Genomic DNA, 18,233 nt, shown 5'->3' with positions numbered 1-18,233 from the left:
GAGAGCAGCGCGGTTCTACCAGTGCTCGCTTCAGCAGATAGATTAGCTCTATAGCAAAAGGGCTTTAATGTTATAACTAACCAGCAGCTCTCCTCTAATGTACAAAGGAGGAGACGCCGCCCTATGCTTTTTAGTGGCTGGGCTGACAAACGGAGCGGTGTCATCCCACAGCCCCCGGACGGGCACTTAGTACTTCAGCGGCGGCATGGCTTCCTCCACTAACGTGTAGCAGCCTGCTTTTGGGGGTGTTTTCCTGTTAGCGCAGCAGCACACACATTCTCTGCATTAGTCCCCCCGCGAAGAGGCACCCGGACGGAGTGCTGTGCAGACAGCCGCCTGCATGAGGGAAAGCACATTAAGTGTAATGGTTAGCGTTACTGCCTCACAGCACTGAGGTTATGGGTTCAGTTCCCGCTACGGCCCTAACTGTGTGGAGTTTGTATATTCTCCCTGTACTTGCGTGGGTTTCCTACGGGTACTCCGGTTTCCTCCCACACTCCAGCAGCCGCCTCCCGTTTTCCCTCTTTCGGGCTGCCCTAACAGCAGGGATTATTAGCGTGGGTCTCCTACGCGCCACCCTCCCCCTCCTACGCTGGGAATGCTGAAGCGCAAAAGGTAGGGGATGCCTGTCACTGTTTGACAGGAGTAGTGCTAGCTATAGTAGATAGCTGGTTGCTAGCAGTATGGGTACTAGCCCAATACCCTTTTTGCTTAACACCGCATTATGCGGTTATGAAAGTAAATGACTGGTATTACCCCCTGTCAGGCTTCCCCTTGGTTCTATACAAAGGGTGCATAGCTTAATCTAATTGCTTGTGAAGGCTTCCTCAGGGTGCACTAGCTACCCTGCCTAAATGAACATTGTTTTACATTGGCTCACCTTAGTCACTGTTCTGGTGCTGCTGCCAGAATTTATGGTTATAGCATACCCTTAACCCAGGGTTAGCAGATTATTGCGTCCCATACCCAGGTTATGGCTCACCTTATAGAGGGGCAGTACTCTTCCCATGCATATATGTGGCAGCACATATACTAACTTATAGGCTGGTCTTTAAAAACTGCTAGTTCTCACCAGCCTTCTGTGTTTACCTTAGAAGGTATGCATATGTGCATCTATGTAGATTATATTTTAGGTGCTCCATTCAGCAGCACATACAAGAGGAAGTTAGTTACTGCCGGTGTGGGGGTTGGCATTACTGCCTCACAGCATGGAGGTTGTCTTTTTGATTCCCGCTTTTAAAGTAAGTAACCAGTAACAGAAGGGTCCCAGGATAGTCTGGGATAGCACGCTGCTAAAATATCCTGCTTCCTATGCCGTAGCAGAATGACGACCACAGGCGGCACATGAGCAGTTCCCCTGCGTGGAGGTAAGCCACATGTATGTGTGTATTTGTATTTTATACTAAGCCCTGCTTTAAAATATATACATGTCTGGAGTGAATTTTGTCTTGTGACTCAATTCCTTCCATAGCTCTACTATTGCTCATGTTCTATTTTCAAAATATTATCGTCACCTACTAATCTTGTATGTAGGTATGCATGTTTGGAGATAAATATCTATCGCTTCTTATCCTTACCATAAAGGTAGAGGTAGGATCTGTTATCAGTTTTATGTTACATAGCATAGTTTAAAAGATCTGCGATTGGAGGCTGGACTCTCCTGATGCGGTAGTTAATACAATAACTCCGCTTTACACCATCTGTCCCTAAGGTTTTGTATGTGGGTATATACCTATATTCCACAGATGGGAAGCCGCCTGGGATTACCAATAGCTGTCAGCTTTATCCATATATATATATTAATGGTGGCTCTATAGACTAGAGTCAAGTTCTGCAGCTTACATAATGATAGTCGCAATTCCCTAAGGCATTGCTTCTATTATGAACCCTATACATGACTGGGGCCTTCTTGTATGTACATGTGTATATGTATATATATATATATATATATATATCATATGTACTTTAATCCTCCTGGGGTTATAGTTCTGTTCTTGTCAGTCCCTATCTATGACGCCCCCCTTTAGGGTGATCTATGATTATTTTCAACTTTGCACTTGGTAGCAAACTTATAAGACACTAAGAAGGCGGGATATTGGTGTGTGTGCGTATATATATGTATATATATATATATATATATATATATATATATATATATAGCATGCTGATCTCCTGAGGCAGGACATGTATAGATATGGCATGCTGATCTCCCCGTGCAGGAGTCTGAGAAGTAAACTTGCTGTGTGGGCACTACTCTTCCTTTCAAAGAGATTGCTTTCTCATGCAACTATGTTGTCTGTGTGTATGTGTGTGTATATATACTGATATATTCCCATTCCTGGTATGAATATTTTCTAATAATTGGAAAAACCTGGTTTTTAACCCTATTGGGGTTATCACTACAGATATATCCCTTCTTTTCTGGGGATAACGAACGCACTGTCTATGTACAGGTACCCTTCTCCGTATAGACTCCATATTATTGTCTTGTCACATATCTCAATACATGAGTGTCTAAAGGGCCCCTAGGTACACTCTATCTGTACATAGAGCATCCAGGTTCTATTCCATCCTCAGGGCTTCATTTGTTAAATTAAATGAAGACCTAGGGCCACCCGCTAATATAGGCAGGGTCAGGCCTGGATTGTATTAGATTTGTGGGCATAATACACACTACACCATTATAAGTGTTAATGTACTGATACTTACACGAGCAGACCGTTTTCTGTTTTATGAAAAGTTTCTATATGGATACACATCCCTAATATAACCAGCTCAGGTGCAGAGTACTGTTGTACAACCTTCTTGTCTCCACTAACATTTTGCTAGTTTATACAGTGTTTTCTACCTCAACATCTCCAGGCTGAAGTCCGGGCTGTAGAGCATAGGGTCTTAGCCCACTGAAGCTACTCCCTATACATGATGGGGCAGGTTGCTGTGAGATGGAAAAGGTCAGTGACATTCTACATAGCGTCCAGAGGGCTTTTGGACGCTCATAGGTAAGCGGGCTTACCCCACTAATGCCCAACCTGACATGGCATAGCCGTTATTCTCTCTTATGCACCCTAGTGGTGGTCCTAGCAGCCATCCGCTCTGTTAATCAGTTGGCTCTACATTTTAGAGCTTCCCTGGTGCTTAGTTTTAACATTGAGATTAGTGACACTATTCTACTAGAATCTGTTGACTGGTACCTGACTGGTACTTTCAGGGTTGTCCTAGTGCTCTAGCCTTGCTGTATGGAATGCTTCCCTATATTGGTAGCTCTCCCTGGGTGGCTGTTGCATACGTGCTCTTTAACTGCTAGGGTATCCTGTGTGTTTCAGAATATGTTCAGGCCAGCAGTTGGTACTGACTATGCACTTCTATCATGTTGGGAATTGTCTGTTGTTTTGGAGTTTGTGGCTGTGATTTTCTTTTCAGCTGCAGGTGTTCAGTCGTTGTTTTCTACTCTGTTTTCGGAGTGGGGTTCTGCTGTCTGACCCTCTGAAGGTATTGTAATCTCAATCCTCTAGATGCTGCCTCTGCTTCGTCCCCAGTGTGATCTCCACTCATGGGAGACTTCTATGGTCTTTTCCTTCTGCTGGTTTACAACTTTGTAGTAGTTGGACCTCCAGAATGGTTGATGGTGACTGTTCGGCCTTGACTTTTACCTCCCTGCAAACTCTTTGTTAGGAGTCTGTGGACAGGATCAGCTCTGTTTCTGTAGATTGGTATCGTTATACTTGTATCTATATGATTATGTCCAACAGTGCTGGTTTTCTACTATCTGCGACTGTTGCAGTTTCCTGTTTCCGAATCTGGTACGGTTTTCTCGAATTTTGTTCTCGGGTTACTGCCCTTCTCACATGGATTCTGGTTGGAGCTCTCTGCTCCCAATAGTCTGGCTTGGTCTGTTTTCAGCTGAGTTTACAGTGTTCTGATGCTTCTCACCTGAGGGTGTTTTCTCGCTAGCCACTTATTCCATTCTATTTACGCTGTAAGTTGTGAAATTTCTGTGTCTGTTCCGCTTGGAGTTCTGATTGTCTCCTGGCTCACTACACTTGATCCTCCGCTCTTGCCTTCCGTTGAACCTCTGGTTCTTGGCGGTCCCTGTTTCTGTTGGCCAAAGGGTCGGCATGTTCTCCGCGCTTCCCACCCAGGAGGTTGGCTTTGGGACGTCCCCACTGTCTTGAACTCCAGTGTCCCCTAGTGGATGAAGGAGAAAACAGGATTTTGGTACTTACCGATAAATCCCTTTCTCCGATTCCACAGGGGACACTGGACGCCCGCCCAGCGCTGCGTACCTGCCAGTTGTTTGGTTCCTTCTATGGTTGTGTGACTGCATAATTCCCTGCAGTGGTTTCCTCTGTTCTCCTTCAGTCGGTCTTGTTCCGTTCTGTGGTCTTCTCCTTCTCCTTGTTTTCCTGTTGTCCTCCGTCTCCTCTCGGGCTCAGTTCTTAAACTGGGGCTGATGGGGCATAGAGGGGGAGGAGCCTGTCACACTTCTAGATTTTTTTTAAAGTGCCAGGCTCTACTCTACCACCGTCTATACCCCACTGTCTTGAACTCCAGTGTCCCCTGTGGAATCGGAGAAAGGGATTTATCGGTAAGTACCAAAATCCTGTTTTCTACAGACCTCGCCTATATAAATCACGTATTTGTGAGGTCCGTCACATACAGTTGTGTGCTACACAGTACCATATTGTGGGCTGTTGTTCAGCACACTGGTGAGTGCGCACGTTTTCTTCCTAAGTCATGTCTGAGGAGGAGATTGAGCACTCCGGTGCTCCGGTATTGTTTTCCTGCAGGCGTTGTTCTGCAGGAGTGGATAGGGAAGATTTGTCACAGGACGGCCTGTGCGGACGGTGCCAGGCGCTCCCTGGTATGTCTAAACCTCCCATGTCGCAGGAGCCACCATGGGCGATGTTTTCCCAGGTGCTGGTGTCCATCGCGGACCGTCTGTCGGTCCCGACTGCCGCCCCTACTAGGGCGTTGCCTCTGCCTGCCATCCCCCATTCCTCGGGTGTCCCACAATTATTGCAGACTCCCCCGGGGTCTCAGCCTGTTGGTCCCTATGCGGGGTTGCCAATGTATATTCAGTCCACCCCTGTGGCACAGCAGGCTGTGGTGCCGTTTCAGGGTCCTGTGGCAGCTCCTCCACCCTGGGTGGATGCGCTTTCCCAGACTGTCCAAGATTTGGCGGCAGCATCTTCGGCTTTTCAGTCAATGTTGCGCAGTGACGTGCCCTCCAGGGCGTCTAAACACCCAGTCATGGTGCAGGCTGCGCATCTTTCGGATTCTGAGGGGTCCTCGGATGATGGTGAGGTGCAGGATGACTCAGCCTCAGATGCCTCAGTCCAGGAGGTAGACACTAAGTCTTCCATCAATGTGCGGGCTCTGGTTAAGGCGGTGCGGGCCATTCTTCTGATTGAGGATGAGGCACCCGCTCCCAAGTCAAGGTATCCTAGTTTTAAAAAAGCTAAGGTTACCTCTGCAGCGTTCCCCTTGTCTGATCAGTTGACTGATCACATGGCGGTGGCCTGGCAGACACCCAGTAAGCGTTTCCTGCCACAGAAACGCTTGGCGTCCAATTATCCATTCCCGGAAGCGCATTGTAAGAAATGGGAAACTCCGCCTGCAGTCGATTCCCATGTAACACGTCTATATCCTCGCTGAAGGATCCTACGGACAGGAAGGTGGAGACTTGTCTAAAGTCTATTTATTCTCTCTCAGGGGCTGTAGCCCGGCCGTCCATGGCCATCTCCTGGGTGGCCAAGGCCATTGAGGGGTGGGCCAACGCCTTGGAGGACACGTTTACGGATGAAGCTCCGGACGTCCAGAGGACGTTGTTAGGACAGATGAGAGATGCCGCCTCCTACATTGGAGAAGCATCGTTGGATGCTAGCCTGTTGACCTCTAGGGTTTCGACGGCAGCAGTGTCTGCTCGTAGATCCTTGTGGTTGCGGTCTTGGAGAGCAGACACGGATTCAAAGAAAGGCTTGGAGGCCTTACCTTTTAATGGAGAATTACTATTTGGTCCGGACCTGGACAAAATAGTAGATACCCTGGCAAAATCCAAGTCAGCCTTCCTCCCTTCAGCTACTACACCTGCTAAGGTCCGGAGCTCGGCCTTTCGTTCCTTTCGGGTTCAGGGCAAGGCAAAGGGTCAGTCCTTCCCGAGGCAGTCCGCACCCAAGACCGCCTCAAAGCCAAAGAAGCAAGCCTGGAGTGCTAGGCGCCCTTCTTCCAAGCAAGAAGATAAGCCTTCTGCGTGATGGGACGGGCCTCCCTCTGGGGGACCCCAGAGTGGGAGGCCGACTTCTTCAATTCGCCCAGTGCTGGCACAATACCACCACGGATGCCTGGGTGCGAGAAGTGGTCTCCCAGGGGTACGCCCTGTCTTTTCGGCACAGGCCGCCTGGCCAGTTTTTTTGCACAAGTCCTTCTCAGGACAAAACCAAGGCCTTGCAGGTTCAGGAAGCCATAGAGGCCTTGCTGACGGCGGGGGTCATTATACCCGTGCCACAGTCTCAACGTGGGATGGGGTATTACTCTACGCTGTTTCTGGTGCAGAAACCCAATGGCTCTCATCGCCCCATCCTCAATTTGAAGTCCCTGAACAGGTTTCTCAGGGTTCCCAAATTCAGGATGGAAACTTTGCGTTCCATCATTCTGGCGATGGAACCAGGGGACTATATGGTCTCCCTGGATATCCAGGACGCCTACCTCCATGTGCCTATAGCAACATCGCACCAACGGTTTCTGCGGTTTGCTATTCTCCACAACCACTACCAATTCAGGGCTCTACCCTTTGGTCTCTCCACGGCACCAAGGGTATTTACCAAGGTGATGGCGGTCATGGCGGCTCATCTTCGGAGCCAGGGAATATGGTTGCTACCGTATCTAGACGACCTCCTCTTGCTGGCAAGCTCCCGGAGGTACTGATCCAGCATCTCCACCTGACGGTCGCTTGTCTACAGGCGCACGGCTGGTTGATCAACTGGAAGAAGTCCTCCCTCATCCCATCACAGCGGATGGTTCATTTGGGGGCCCTGCTGGACTCTAGTCAGCAACGGATTTTTCTGACTCCAGAGAAGGTCTCCTCCTTACAGCTGCGGATTCACAGTTGTCTGAGCAGTGGCAGAGTGTCGGTGCACTCAGCGATGAGAGTTTTGGGGTCCATGGTGTCGGCATTCGACATGGTGGAGTTTGCCCAGTTCCATTCCAGGCCCCTGCAGGGGCTGATTCTTTCGGAATGGAACGGATTGCCACACAGGATCCGCTCTCAGATGCTGGTGTTGTCCTCGGAGGTGCGTCTGTCCCTAGCCTGGTGGCTGCAGACGGCTCATCTCCTAGAGGGGCGCCCCTTTTGGATCCCGGAATGGGTTCTGCTCACGACAGATGCCAGTCTCCGGGGTTGGGGGGCGGTGACAGGCTCCTTGTCACTTCAGGGTCGTTGGTCGGCTTCTTCCCATCAACATCCTGGAACTGCGGGCAGTATACAGAGCCCTGCAGTTGTCCGGCCCCGCTCTTCACGGAAGGGCCGTTCAGGTGCAGTCAGACAACGCCACCACGGTGGCGTACATCAATCACCAGGGAGGGACTCGCAGTCGAGCTGCGATGTCGGAGGTGTCCCGCGTCCTGGCTTGGGCGGAGCGCTATCTTCCAGCTCTCTCGGCAGTTTTCATCCCAGGAGTCCTCAATTGGGAGGCAGACTTCCTCAGCCGTTACGACGTGCATCCCGGGGAATGGTCGCTTCATCCAGAGGTATTCCAACTACTCGTGTGGGGGCTGCCAGAGCTGGACCTGATGGCGTCCCGTCACAATCACAAGCTGCCTGTGTACGGGTTAAGGACAAGGGACGCAGGCGCAAGTCTGATAGACGCGCTGTCGGTGAAATGGCTGTTTCAACTGGCTTACTTGTTCCCTCCGATATCTCTGCTGCCTCGGGTCCTGCGCAAGTTCAAACAGGACGGAGGCACACTGATCCTGGTGGCCCAGAAGGCCGTGGTACTCCGATCTGCGGAGCCTGTCCATCGACGCTCCGTACCTCCTACCTCAACGGCGGGACCTGTTGTCTCAGGGGCCCTGTCTTCACCCGGATCTGGGTCGACTATCTTTGACGGCGTGGCTCTTGAGACAGCCGTCCTGAGGTCTCGGGGCTTTTCTAGCTCCGTTAATACCACCATGCTGAGGGCGCGCAAGCCTGCTTCCGCGAGGATCTTTCACAGAGTGTGGCACACTTTCTTTCAGTGGTGCGAGGCCAGAAACTATGATCCCCAGGTGTTCCGGGTTTCGCGTATTCTGGCTTTCCTTCAGTCGGGTTTGGACTTAGGATTACGTCTTTCTTCGCTGAAGGTGCACGTGTCTGCTCTGTCGGTGTGGTTTCAGCGCAGGATCGCTGCTATGCTGGACGTACACACCTTTTTCCAGGGAGTTTTGAGAAGCCAGCCTCCCTCTGTGCCACCTGTGGCCCCGTGGGATTTGGCGGTGGTTCTTCGGGCCTTACAGGGTCCGCCTTTTGAGCCCTTGGAGTCAGTGGAGCTCAAGTGGCTAACTTTTAAAACTGTTTTCCTCTTGGCAATTGCTTCTGCCAGGAGGGTTTCAGATTTGGGGGCGCTTTCTTGTCGTCCCCCTTTTCTGATTTTTCATCAGGACAGAGCGGTGCTTCGCACTCGTCCTGATTTCCTGCCTAAGGTGGTTTCAAGGTTCCACATTAATCAGGAAATTGTTGTACCAGCCTTTCAGTCGCCTGATCTTTCGGCTGGGGAGGCTTCCTTAGACGTTGTCCGTGCACTCCAGGTTTATGTGAACCGGACTAGTTCTGTGAGGAAGTCGGATTCTTTGTTTATCTTCTTTGGTTTTCACAAGTGGGGTTGGCCTGCCAACAAACAGACTCTAGCCCGTTGGCTTCGTTCTGTTATTATTGAGGCTTATATGCAGGAGGGTTTACCTGTTCCAGCCTCTGTTAAGGCTCATTCCACTCGGTCTGTGGGCCCTTCTTGGGCTGCTAGCCGTGGCGCCTCTGCTGTTCAGCTCTGTAAGGCGGCCACCTGGTCTTCCATTCAGACCTTTTTGAGGTTCTATGCATTTGACACCTTTGCCTCTCAGGATGCATCCTTTGGGCGCCGGGTTCTCCTATCAGCACAGGAGCGTCCCCGCCCTTAGTTGGACTGCTTTGGGACATCCCCAAGGTCACCCTGTGGACCCCTATGGACCCTGAAGTAGAAAACAAGAGATATGGTAAGAACTTACCTTTGTTATCTCTGTTTCTACGAAGTCCATATGGTCCACAGGGCACCCGCCCTGACGCACCTGGCTTCATATGGGCTCTGTGGCTGGTCACCGGTTTTCCGTCTCCCATTTCTGTGAGTATGGTTCTTGTGTGTTCCAGTCTTCCTTCTCTCTGTTTCGTCTCCTCCTCCGGCCTGGGCTGCTTACCAACTGAGGTGCCTGTGGCTCGGGGGCGGGGTATAGGGGAGGTTGGACCCAAGTGCATCCTGGGAGCAGCTGAAAGCTTTAACTCCATGGTGCCCGAGGATCCAGGATCCAGCTATACCCCAAGGTCACCCTGTGGACCCTATGGACTTCGTAGAAACAGAGATAACAAAGGTAAGTTCTTACCATATCTCTTGTTATTACAAATATAGGGGTTTTGAATATCCAGACTTAAATTATACTCTCTGCTAATTTTGTATAGTTTTGTGTATTTATTTACATTTTCTTAGGGAGCACCGCAAACCAATTTACGTACCTAAATTATTATATTTACATGCTATAATAAGTTGGACTATAACATACTGTCATATTTCAGTCCAGTGTGGGATCAACTCTAAAACTCCCATGAATAGTTATCATTATTGCTGCTATTGATATTAGGGTCAGTATAATTTAAGCAACATGTTTAAAATGCATCTAAAATGTATATCATTCACGTGGTGACATTTTGTAGACAACAATTGTGTTTTGTTTCTTGCAGCAGTAACAAAACGGAGGAAGACTTGGAGCAAATGGAAGGTAATATATTTATTTTTGTGTTTAGATTTCATCATCATAAGAAACTGTTGCAATGAAACTGGGACTGGTGTGAATGATTAGTCTCTGTCCAGCACAAAGACTTAATTCTCTACACCAGGGGTTCTCAAACTCGGTCCTCAGGACCCCACACAGGTCACATGTTCAAGGTCACCCGGCAGGTGCACAGGTGTAATCATTACTCACTGACATATTTTAAAAGACACATCGTCGACAGTTAACGTGTCAAAAATGAATAGTGTCGACACCGCCATGTCGAAATTAGTACGTCGACATCTGAAATGTCGCCTTTTGAAATGTTGACAATCTCAGAATACCGATGGTTAGGGTTAGGTGCCACCGGGGGAAGAATACGCTTAGACTGCGGGGAGTGAGGTGGGGGTGAACTTGGGTTAGGAACTAGGGGGGAGGGGAGGGATTTGGAATAGGAGGCGACTACTCATCGAATCCACCACTCTGTCAAACGTCTGCTCCGGGAGGTGATGGTCACATGATTGCCATGACCCAGAAGCCGCGCTGCAGCTGTCAGGATCTGGTAAGTCACCACTGGGACATTAGGTCGACATTCTATTACGTCGATATGTCCTCCTTGTACATGTCGGCATGTCAACATTCTCATGTCGACCTGATCCCTGTTGACCTAACATACCACACCTGACGAGAGTGTTCATCGGATTAGGTATTATGCTGAATTAGATGAGGATCTTTAAGAATACAAATATATATTTGCTTAGAAATAGCCTGACCTACTCTTAGTACATAATTATCTGTCTTTAGCCTTAATAACTATGATAATGTTTATACATGAAGACAGCCCATATTCTACCAGTCTCGCTTATTATGTTAAACAAGCAAAACCACTCGGTGTGCATGGATTGGTCTTCTCAGCCGCATAGCACTTTATGGAGGACCTAGGTATTAACTTTGACAATGAATCTTCATGAACTGGGATTGAATCATTCCTGTGTTGTTTACCGCAGAAAATGCAGACGGGAACTCTGGTTTGTCCGAAGTCCTTAGATTGTCTAAAGCTGCAGAACTGCAGTGGTGGCTAACACTAAATGACACTGAGAATGAGATGGAGCAAAGTGAATTTTACTATGAACAGGTGAGTAACTAATAGCTACGAGCGATGGCTGTATACTACTTGCTGTTATCACACTTACTGTATAAGCAGCATGAATTATCAGTGAATATAAAGATAGAAAAATCCCTTGGCGCAATAAACCGGAAAAGAAGAGGATACAGAATACATAGCGGATGGTGCTCACTTTTTAATTGGTGAAATAATCTTGTTAAAAATAAATCCTGTGTGCTTGCGCGATTCTCATTCTAAATGAATCCAACCAATATACAGATGTGTCCACATACATCTATCCTCCATGCGCTACATATAGCATTACACATAACGTGAGCGCCCTGTGATTTAGTAGCGCCAAGCTTTTTTGTGACTTTTCTTTCAAATGTGCTTTATTCGCACATTGATGCAGATAAGACGCACAGGCAACTTCTGCTGATTAAAATGATATGCGGCATTCTTATATTCTGTATGTGAGCGACTGCGGGTGTATCTGCATGCTAAATGCTACGTTACAGTATCAGCGGCTGTGACACTGTAGTGTCGAATTTTGCATACAGATACACCCGCAGTTGCACACAATATAGGCATGCCACATATTTATTATTTTATTACTGTTTATTACCAGTTATTTATATAGCGCACACATATTCCACAGCGCTTTACACAGAATAGTTGGCCATTCACATCAGTCCCTGCCCCAGTGGAGCTTACAATCTATATTCCCTACCACATGCGCACACACACATACACACTAGGGTTAATTTTTGTTGGGAACCAATTAACCTACCAGTATATTTTTGGAGCGTGGGAGGAAACCGGAGTACCCGGAGGAAACCCACGCAAGCACAGGGAGAATATACAAACTCAACACAGGTAGGGCTGTGGTGGGAATTGAACACACGACCTCAGTGCTGTGAGGCAGTAATGCTAACCATTACACCGTCTGTGCTGCCCACATATCATTTAATCAGCAGAAGCTGGATGTAAGTTCTATTTATATCACTGTGCGAATGAGACACGTTTGAAGGTAAAAAAGTCGCACAAAAAAACGCTTGGATCTTACAGAGTCACGCCAAGGCATGGCACAACTAGAAGGGCTGTTTAACGCGCAAGGAGGCTAGATGTATGTGTAACAAAATAATTATATGGTATGAAGTGTAACAAAGTCATGTTAACTTAAAATTATTAATGAACTTGCTTATTTTTGGTGAGATTCAGCCTTAAACAGATTTGGAGCCTCAGGGTGGATAATGATACCGTATGAAATCATGCTGTATAGGATATATAGTACAGTGCCACTTCCACCAGGACATGGTGAGGATAATTCTAACCTTTAAAGGCACCTATATTTATAAGATGCAATTAAATCCTTAAGGATTCACAATGTGCTCTAAAAAGCTTGTTACTTGTAGAAAAAAAAGTGTAAAACCAACAAAATTAAGAAAATACACTTGTATACACCTATAGATGTGGCCGTACACATCATAGATGCAGTAATGCAGAACAGACTATATAGGTCTTTTTTTGGCGAAAATGCGTCCAAGTACAGAAATACAAAATAGTGGTTGCTCATTATCAACTTAATGGTTTTTCACAGGTGCTTGTAAAAGGAGGGGTTTAAAGTTGTGTACACCTCTTTGCTGCAGTCACGCTAAATAGTCTTTCGGTGCGCCAGGTCCCGTGAGAGACTGCTAGTGCATAGGTGTCTTTTTTGCATTTTTTTTTGGCGAAAATGCGTCTAAAGCTGCGATACACGCAGCGATTTTAATGCACGATTTGAACGATAACGATATCGTTCATATCGTTATCATTCAAATCGTGCATTTTTTGCTCCCTACCAACTTACCTTCGACCAGCGATGCGTGGGCACAAATGGATGATAGCGATCTCGTCCATCGGCCGTGCATGCTGGCCAACCTGCTCGATATCGAGTAGGTTGCTATCGGGACATGCGATCGCGGGTCGCTATAGTCGCAGGTAAGTTGGTGTGCTGGATGATCGATATCGATCATCCAGCACCCCAGGGAGGGCACAGGACGATCAGCCAGCAATATCGTATCGCTGGCTGATTGCTGCGTGTGTACGCAGCATAAATCACAATGTGATGTGACTAGGACTCACCAGGAGACTGTGCTGATCAATTTGATATGCGACTGAGCCTCTGAATCTATATATGAAGTGCCACAATGTAGCGGCCGCAGCTTTTTTTCATGTTGTGGGTCATATACAGGTGCACACAGATATACAGGTGTCACATATCACATTACTCAGCGCAGTCTCCCATATACAGACTCAGGTACACACAGATATACAAGTGTCACATATCACATTACTCAGCACAGTCTCCTATATACAGACTCAGTAGCACACAGATATACAGGTGTCACATATCACATTACTCAGCACAGTCTCCTATATACAGACTCAGGAGCACACAGATATACAGGTGTCACATATCACATTACTCAGCACAGTCTCCTATATACAGACTCAGGTGCACACAGATATACAAGTGTCACATATCACATTACTCAGCACAGTCTCCTATATACAGACTCAGTAGCACACAGATATACAGGTGTCACATATCACATTACTCAGCACAGTCTCCTATATACAGACTCAGGAGCACACAGATATACAGGTGTCACATATCACATTACTCAGCACAGTCTCCTATATACAGACTCAGGAGCACACAGATATACAGGTGTCACATATCACATTACTCAGCACAGTCTCCTATATACAGACTCAGGTGCACACAGATATACAGGTGTCACATATCACATTACTCAGCACAGTCTCCTATATACAGACTCAGGAGCACACAGATATACAAGTGTCACATATCACATTACTCAGCACAGTCTCCCATATACAGACTCAGGAGCACACAGATATACAAGTGTCACATAGCACATTACTCAGCACAGTCTGCTGGTGCATCCTAGTCACATTGCATTCAGACTTCGGCACAACCTCAGCAAAAGGGACACCCTATGCTAGCAGAGTAGCAGGGGACCTGGCAGCTCGCTCACACCAGACAAGTTACGCTGCATGCCGTATTGAAGCTAGATTATGAGGACACATCTGTATCTTCAGATACTTGCAGCTCCGTAGAGTGTTAGTTTATATGTTATAGTTCATATAATGGTCATAAATCTAAAGCAGCAGTCAATTTTTCACTCTTCCGTTGGATAGGGAGGTGACCGTCTGTAACCTATTGGTTGCCAGGTCCTGAGCTTTATGTATTAAAGCATACGTACCCAGATGGTGACGTATCTTTCACAAGTGTTCCCATCCATGTACGTTTGTGAAAAGATGAAAATGACTTGTCTGTGTAGACCAGGGGTTCCCAACCACGGTCCTCAAGGCACACTAACAGTCCTGGTTTTGAGGATAGTCATACTTGATCACAGGTGTCTTAATTAGTACCTCAGTTATTTCTACTTCAGGGTCCATAGGGGGTCCACAGGGTTGACCTTGGGGTATAGCTGGATCTGGATCCACACGGGCACCACGCAGTTAAAGCTTTGCTGCTCCCAGGATGCACTTGGGTCCGTCCTCCTCTATACCCCGCCCTGGCCACAGGCACCTCAGTTTTAGTTGGTGCCCGGCCGGAGTCGGGTCACCCTGTCGCAGTGGGGCTGCAGGAGCAGCCCCTAAGCTTTATTTTAAAAGAGAAATTTTTTATTTTTTTCTTCTTTTTTTACACTGTTAGAGCGGCAGCATCAGACTGTCCTTTAGGACGTCCACGCTGCCGCTCCTTCTCCCCGCTGGCGCCGCGACGCCAGTACAGCTCTGGGGATCGCGGCGGGACCCCAGAGCCTGTACTAGCCGGGCTCTGGGGACTCCCTTGACTGCTGCCGGACGCGACGGGGATCAGGTAAGCCACGGGTCGCCGCGTGCGGCGGCCCGCGGATACTTCAATGCAGTCAGGAGCCTCCGGTCTCTGGGGACAGACCGGAGGCGCTAGCGGCGGCGGCGGGCTCCCCCTCAATTGAGGAATACCCCGCGTGTCCGCTAGACCACCAGGGTATCAGGCTGGTAGCGGGACCGGCAACCCGGGGGTTAATTGCTAGCCAGGGGAGGCAGCCTTCCCTGTCTAGCGGCTCCTCCCCTCAGCTCAGCGCGCCTTTCAACTAGGAGTCTGGCGTCGCTGAGCTGCTCTTATCTCTCGGCCACTCCTCCTCTGAGGTCTCCGGCGGCCATCTTTACTGGCACATCGCAGACTCCCAGGCGGTATCAAGTGGACCGGTCCCCCTGTGTACCTCTCCCCTGCTAAAGGACAGTGTACACAGCGCTATAGCCCTCCCAGACACTGAATCTGGGCGGTTGATTGTAGCGGAAGGTGCAGTGAGTATAACTTTTCTGCATTGTATGTGACTATTGCTAGTGCTGCCTGTCTGTGACTTATTCTCCTTACTGTCAGCTTATAACTATCCCTTTCCTTCTCCTACGGCCCGGCAGGTGTGTGGGGGAAGGGCGTTTTTCTGAGACCCTCACTTATATAAAACACGTATTTGTGGGGTCAGTCACATACTGTTGTGTGCTACACAGTACCATATCTGGGCTGTTGTGTCGCATACTGGTGAGTGCGCGGATGTTAAAACCGTAATTCCTCTGGTGATACCTATTTCTTGTGTATTTACGGTATCATGTCGGATAAGGAGACTGAGCGCTCTGTGGCTCCTGTGCTATTTTCCTGCAGACGCTGTGCTGCTGGAGTTGATGGGGAGGACTTATCTCAGGATGGTCTGTGCGGGCGGTGCCAGCTGGTACCGGGCCCCTCCAACCCCCCTGTATCACAGGACCCTCCTTGGGCGATGTTTTCACAGGTGCTGGCGTCTATTGCGGACCGGTTATCGGTCCCATCAGCGGTCCCTTCTAGGGCGTTACCGCAGCCCACCATCCCCCATTCCCCGAGGGTTCCACAAATGTTGCGGTCTTCCCCCGGGGCCCAGACTGTGGGTCCTTACTCGGGACTGCCTGTGTATGTGCAGTCTTCCCCAGGGACGTGTCAGTCTGTAGTGCCTTTGCAGAGTGTTGCTCCGACGGCTCCTCCGCCTTGGGTGGATGTTCTATCCAGCTCCGTACAGAGTCTGGCGGCTTCATCCTCGGCGTTTCAGTCCATGTTGCAAGGTGATGTGCCACCAAGGGTGTCTAAACGTCCGGTTGTGAGTTCACTAGCTGCGCAGTTGTCGGACTCGGAAGTGTCCTCAGATGATGGAGAAATCCATGAGGACTCTGACTCTGATGTCATGGGGCAGGAGGTGGAAGCTAAGTCCTCCATTAATGTTCCAGCCTTAGTTAGGGCGGTGCGGGCTATCCTACATGTTGAGGATGATGCGCCGGCTCCTAGGTCGAAGTTTCCTAATTTTAAAAAGGCCAAGGTGACCTCAACTGTGTTCCCCCTGTCTGATCAATTATCGGATCATATGGCGGCGGCCTGGCAATTACCTAGTAAGAGGTTCCATCCACAGAAGAGGTTGGCGGCGAACTATCCTTTTCCTGAAGCTCATTGCAGGAAATGGGAAACTCCGCCGGCGGTGGATTCCCACGTTACCCGCTTGATCAAAAGCGCGACGTTGCCATTGCCGTCTATCTCCTCTTTGAAGGATCCCACGGACAGGAAGGTGGAGACTTGTTTAAAGTCCATTTATTCTCTTTCCGGGGCGGTGGCTCGCCCGTCCATGGCTATCTCCTGGGTGGCTAAAGCCATTGAGGCATGGGCCAATGCCTTGGAGGATACCTTTCCTGATGAGGCTCCGGATATCCAGAGAGCGTTAGTGGGACAGATGCGGGATGCAGCTTCCTATATTGGGGAAGCGTCTTTGGATGCCAGCCTGCTCACTTCTAGGGTGTCGGCTGCAGCGGTATCTGCTCGGCGCTCCCTGTGGCTGAGGTCCTGGAGGGCTGATGCAGATTCAAAAAAGGGTCTGGAGGCCTTGCCTTTTAATGGTGATTTACTATTTGGTCCGGATTTGGACAGAATAGTGGATACTTTGGCTAAGTCCAAGTCGGCTTTTCTCCCTTCGGCCTCTGCGCCAGCTAAAGTGAGGAGCTCTGCCTTTCGGTCCTTTCGGGTTCAGGGTAAGGCCAAGGGCCAGTCCTTCCCGAGACATTCGGCGACCAAGGCCGCACCCAAGCCCAAGAAGCAGGCATGGAGTGCTCGGCGCCCTTCTTCCAAGCAGGAGGATAAGCCTGCTGCCTGATGGGACGGGCCTCTCTCTGGGGGACCCCAGATTGGGAGGCCGACTTCTCCAATTCGCCCAGTGTTGGCACAATACCACCACGGATGCCTGGGTTCGAGAAGTAGTCTCTCAGGGGTACGCCCTGTCTTTTCGGTTCAGGCCGCCCCACCAGTTTTTCTGTACGAGTCCTTCTCTGGACAAGACCAAAGCTGGTCAGATTCAGGTAGCTATAGAATCCTTGCTACAAGCAGGGGTCATTGTTCCCGTTCCGCAGTCTCAGCGCGGGACGGGGTACTATTCTACTCTGTTTCTGGTACAGAAACCCAATGGTTCTCATCGCCCTATCCTGAATTTGAAGTCTCTGAACAGATACCTCAGAGTTCCCAGGTTCAGGATGGAAACGTTACGTTCCATCATTCTGGCGATGGAACCCGGGGATTATATGGTCTCCCTCGATATCCAGGACGCCTATCTCCATGTGCCCATAGCACCGGCACATCAGCGGTATCTGAGGTTTGCTATCCTGAACCATCACTACCAATTTCGGGCGTTGCCTTTTGGCCTTTCCACGGCTCCGAGGGTGTTCACCAAGGTGATTGCGGTTATGGCTGCCCACCTTCGGGGTCAGGGTCTACGTCTGTTGCCGTACCTGGACGATCTTCTGCTGCTGGCGAGCTCCCCGGAGGTGCTTCTTCGACATCTCCACCTGACCATTGCTTGTCTTCAAGCACACGGGTGGTTGATAAACTGGAAGAAGTCCTCCCTGATTCCATCACAGCGGATGGTTCATTTGGGAGCCCTGCTGGATTCTCGTCAGCAGCGGATTTTCCTGACTCCAGAGAAGGTCTCCTCCCTGCAGCTGCGGATACACAGTTGCCTGAGCAGTTGCCGCCTGTCGGTCCATTCAGCTATGAGAGTTCTGGGGTCCATGGTGTCGACAT

General features: G+C 49.2%; 1 protein-coding gene across 1 annotated transcript in view; it reads left to right on the top strand.

Annotated features, from left to right (window-relative positions):
* ZFYVE26 (zinc finger FYVE-type containing 26) overlaps positions 1-18,233 on the top strand; it is a 111,897-nt gene that overhangs the window by 71,384 nt on the left and 22,280 nt on the right. The window contains exons 29-30 of the mRNA XM_088465338.1: positions 9,959-9,996; positions 10,995-11,122. Coding sequence (XP_088321464.1) covers positions 9,959-9,996; positions 10,995-11,122 — 166 coding nt within the window. The remainder of the gene's footprint in view (positions 1-9,958; positions 9,997-10,994; positions 11,123-18,233) is intronic.

This window comes from Taudactylus pleione, unplaced genomic scaffold (assembly GCF_031769625.1).
Source record: "Taudactylus pleione unplaced genomic scaffold, aTauple2 ptg001956l, whole genome shotgun sequence".
NCBI lineage: Eukaryota > Metazoa > Chordata > Amphibia > Anura > Myobatrachidae > Taudactylus > Taudactylus pleione.
The sequence above is the reverse complement of the archived record's forward strand: the minus strand, read 5'-3'. Positions and strand labels throughout refer to the sequence as shown.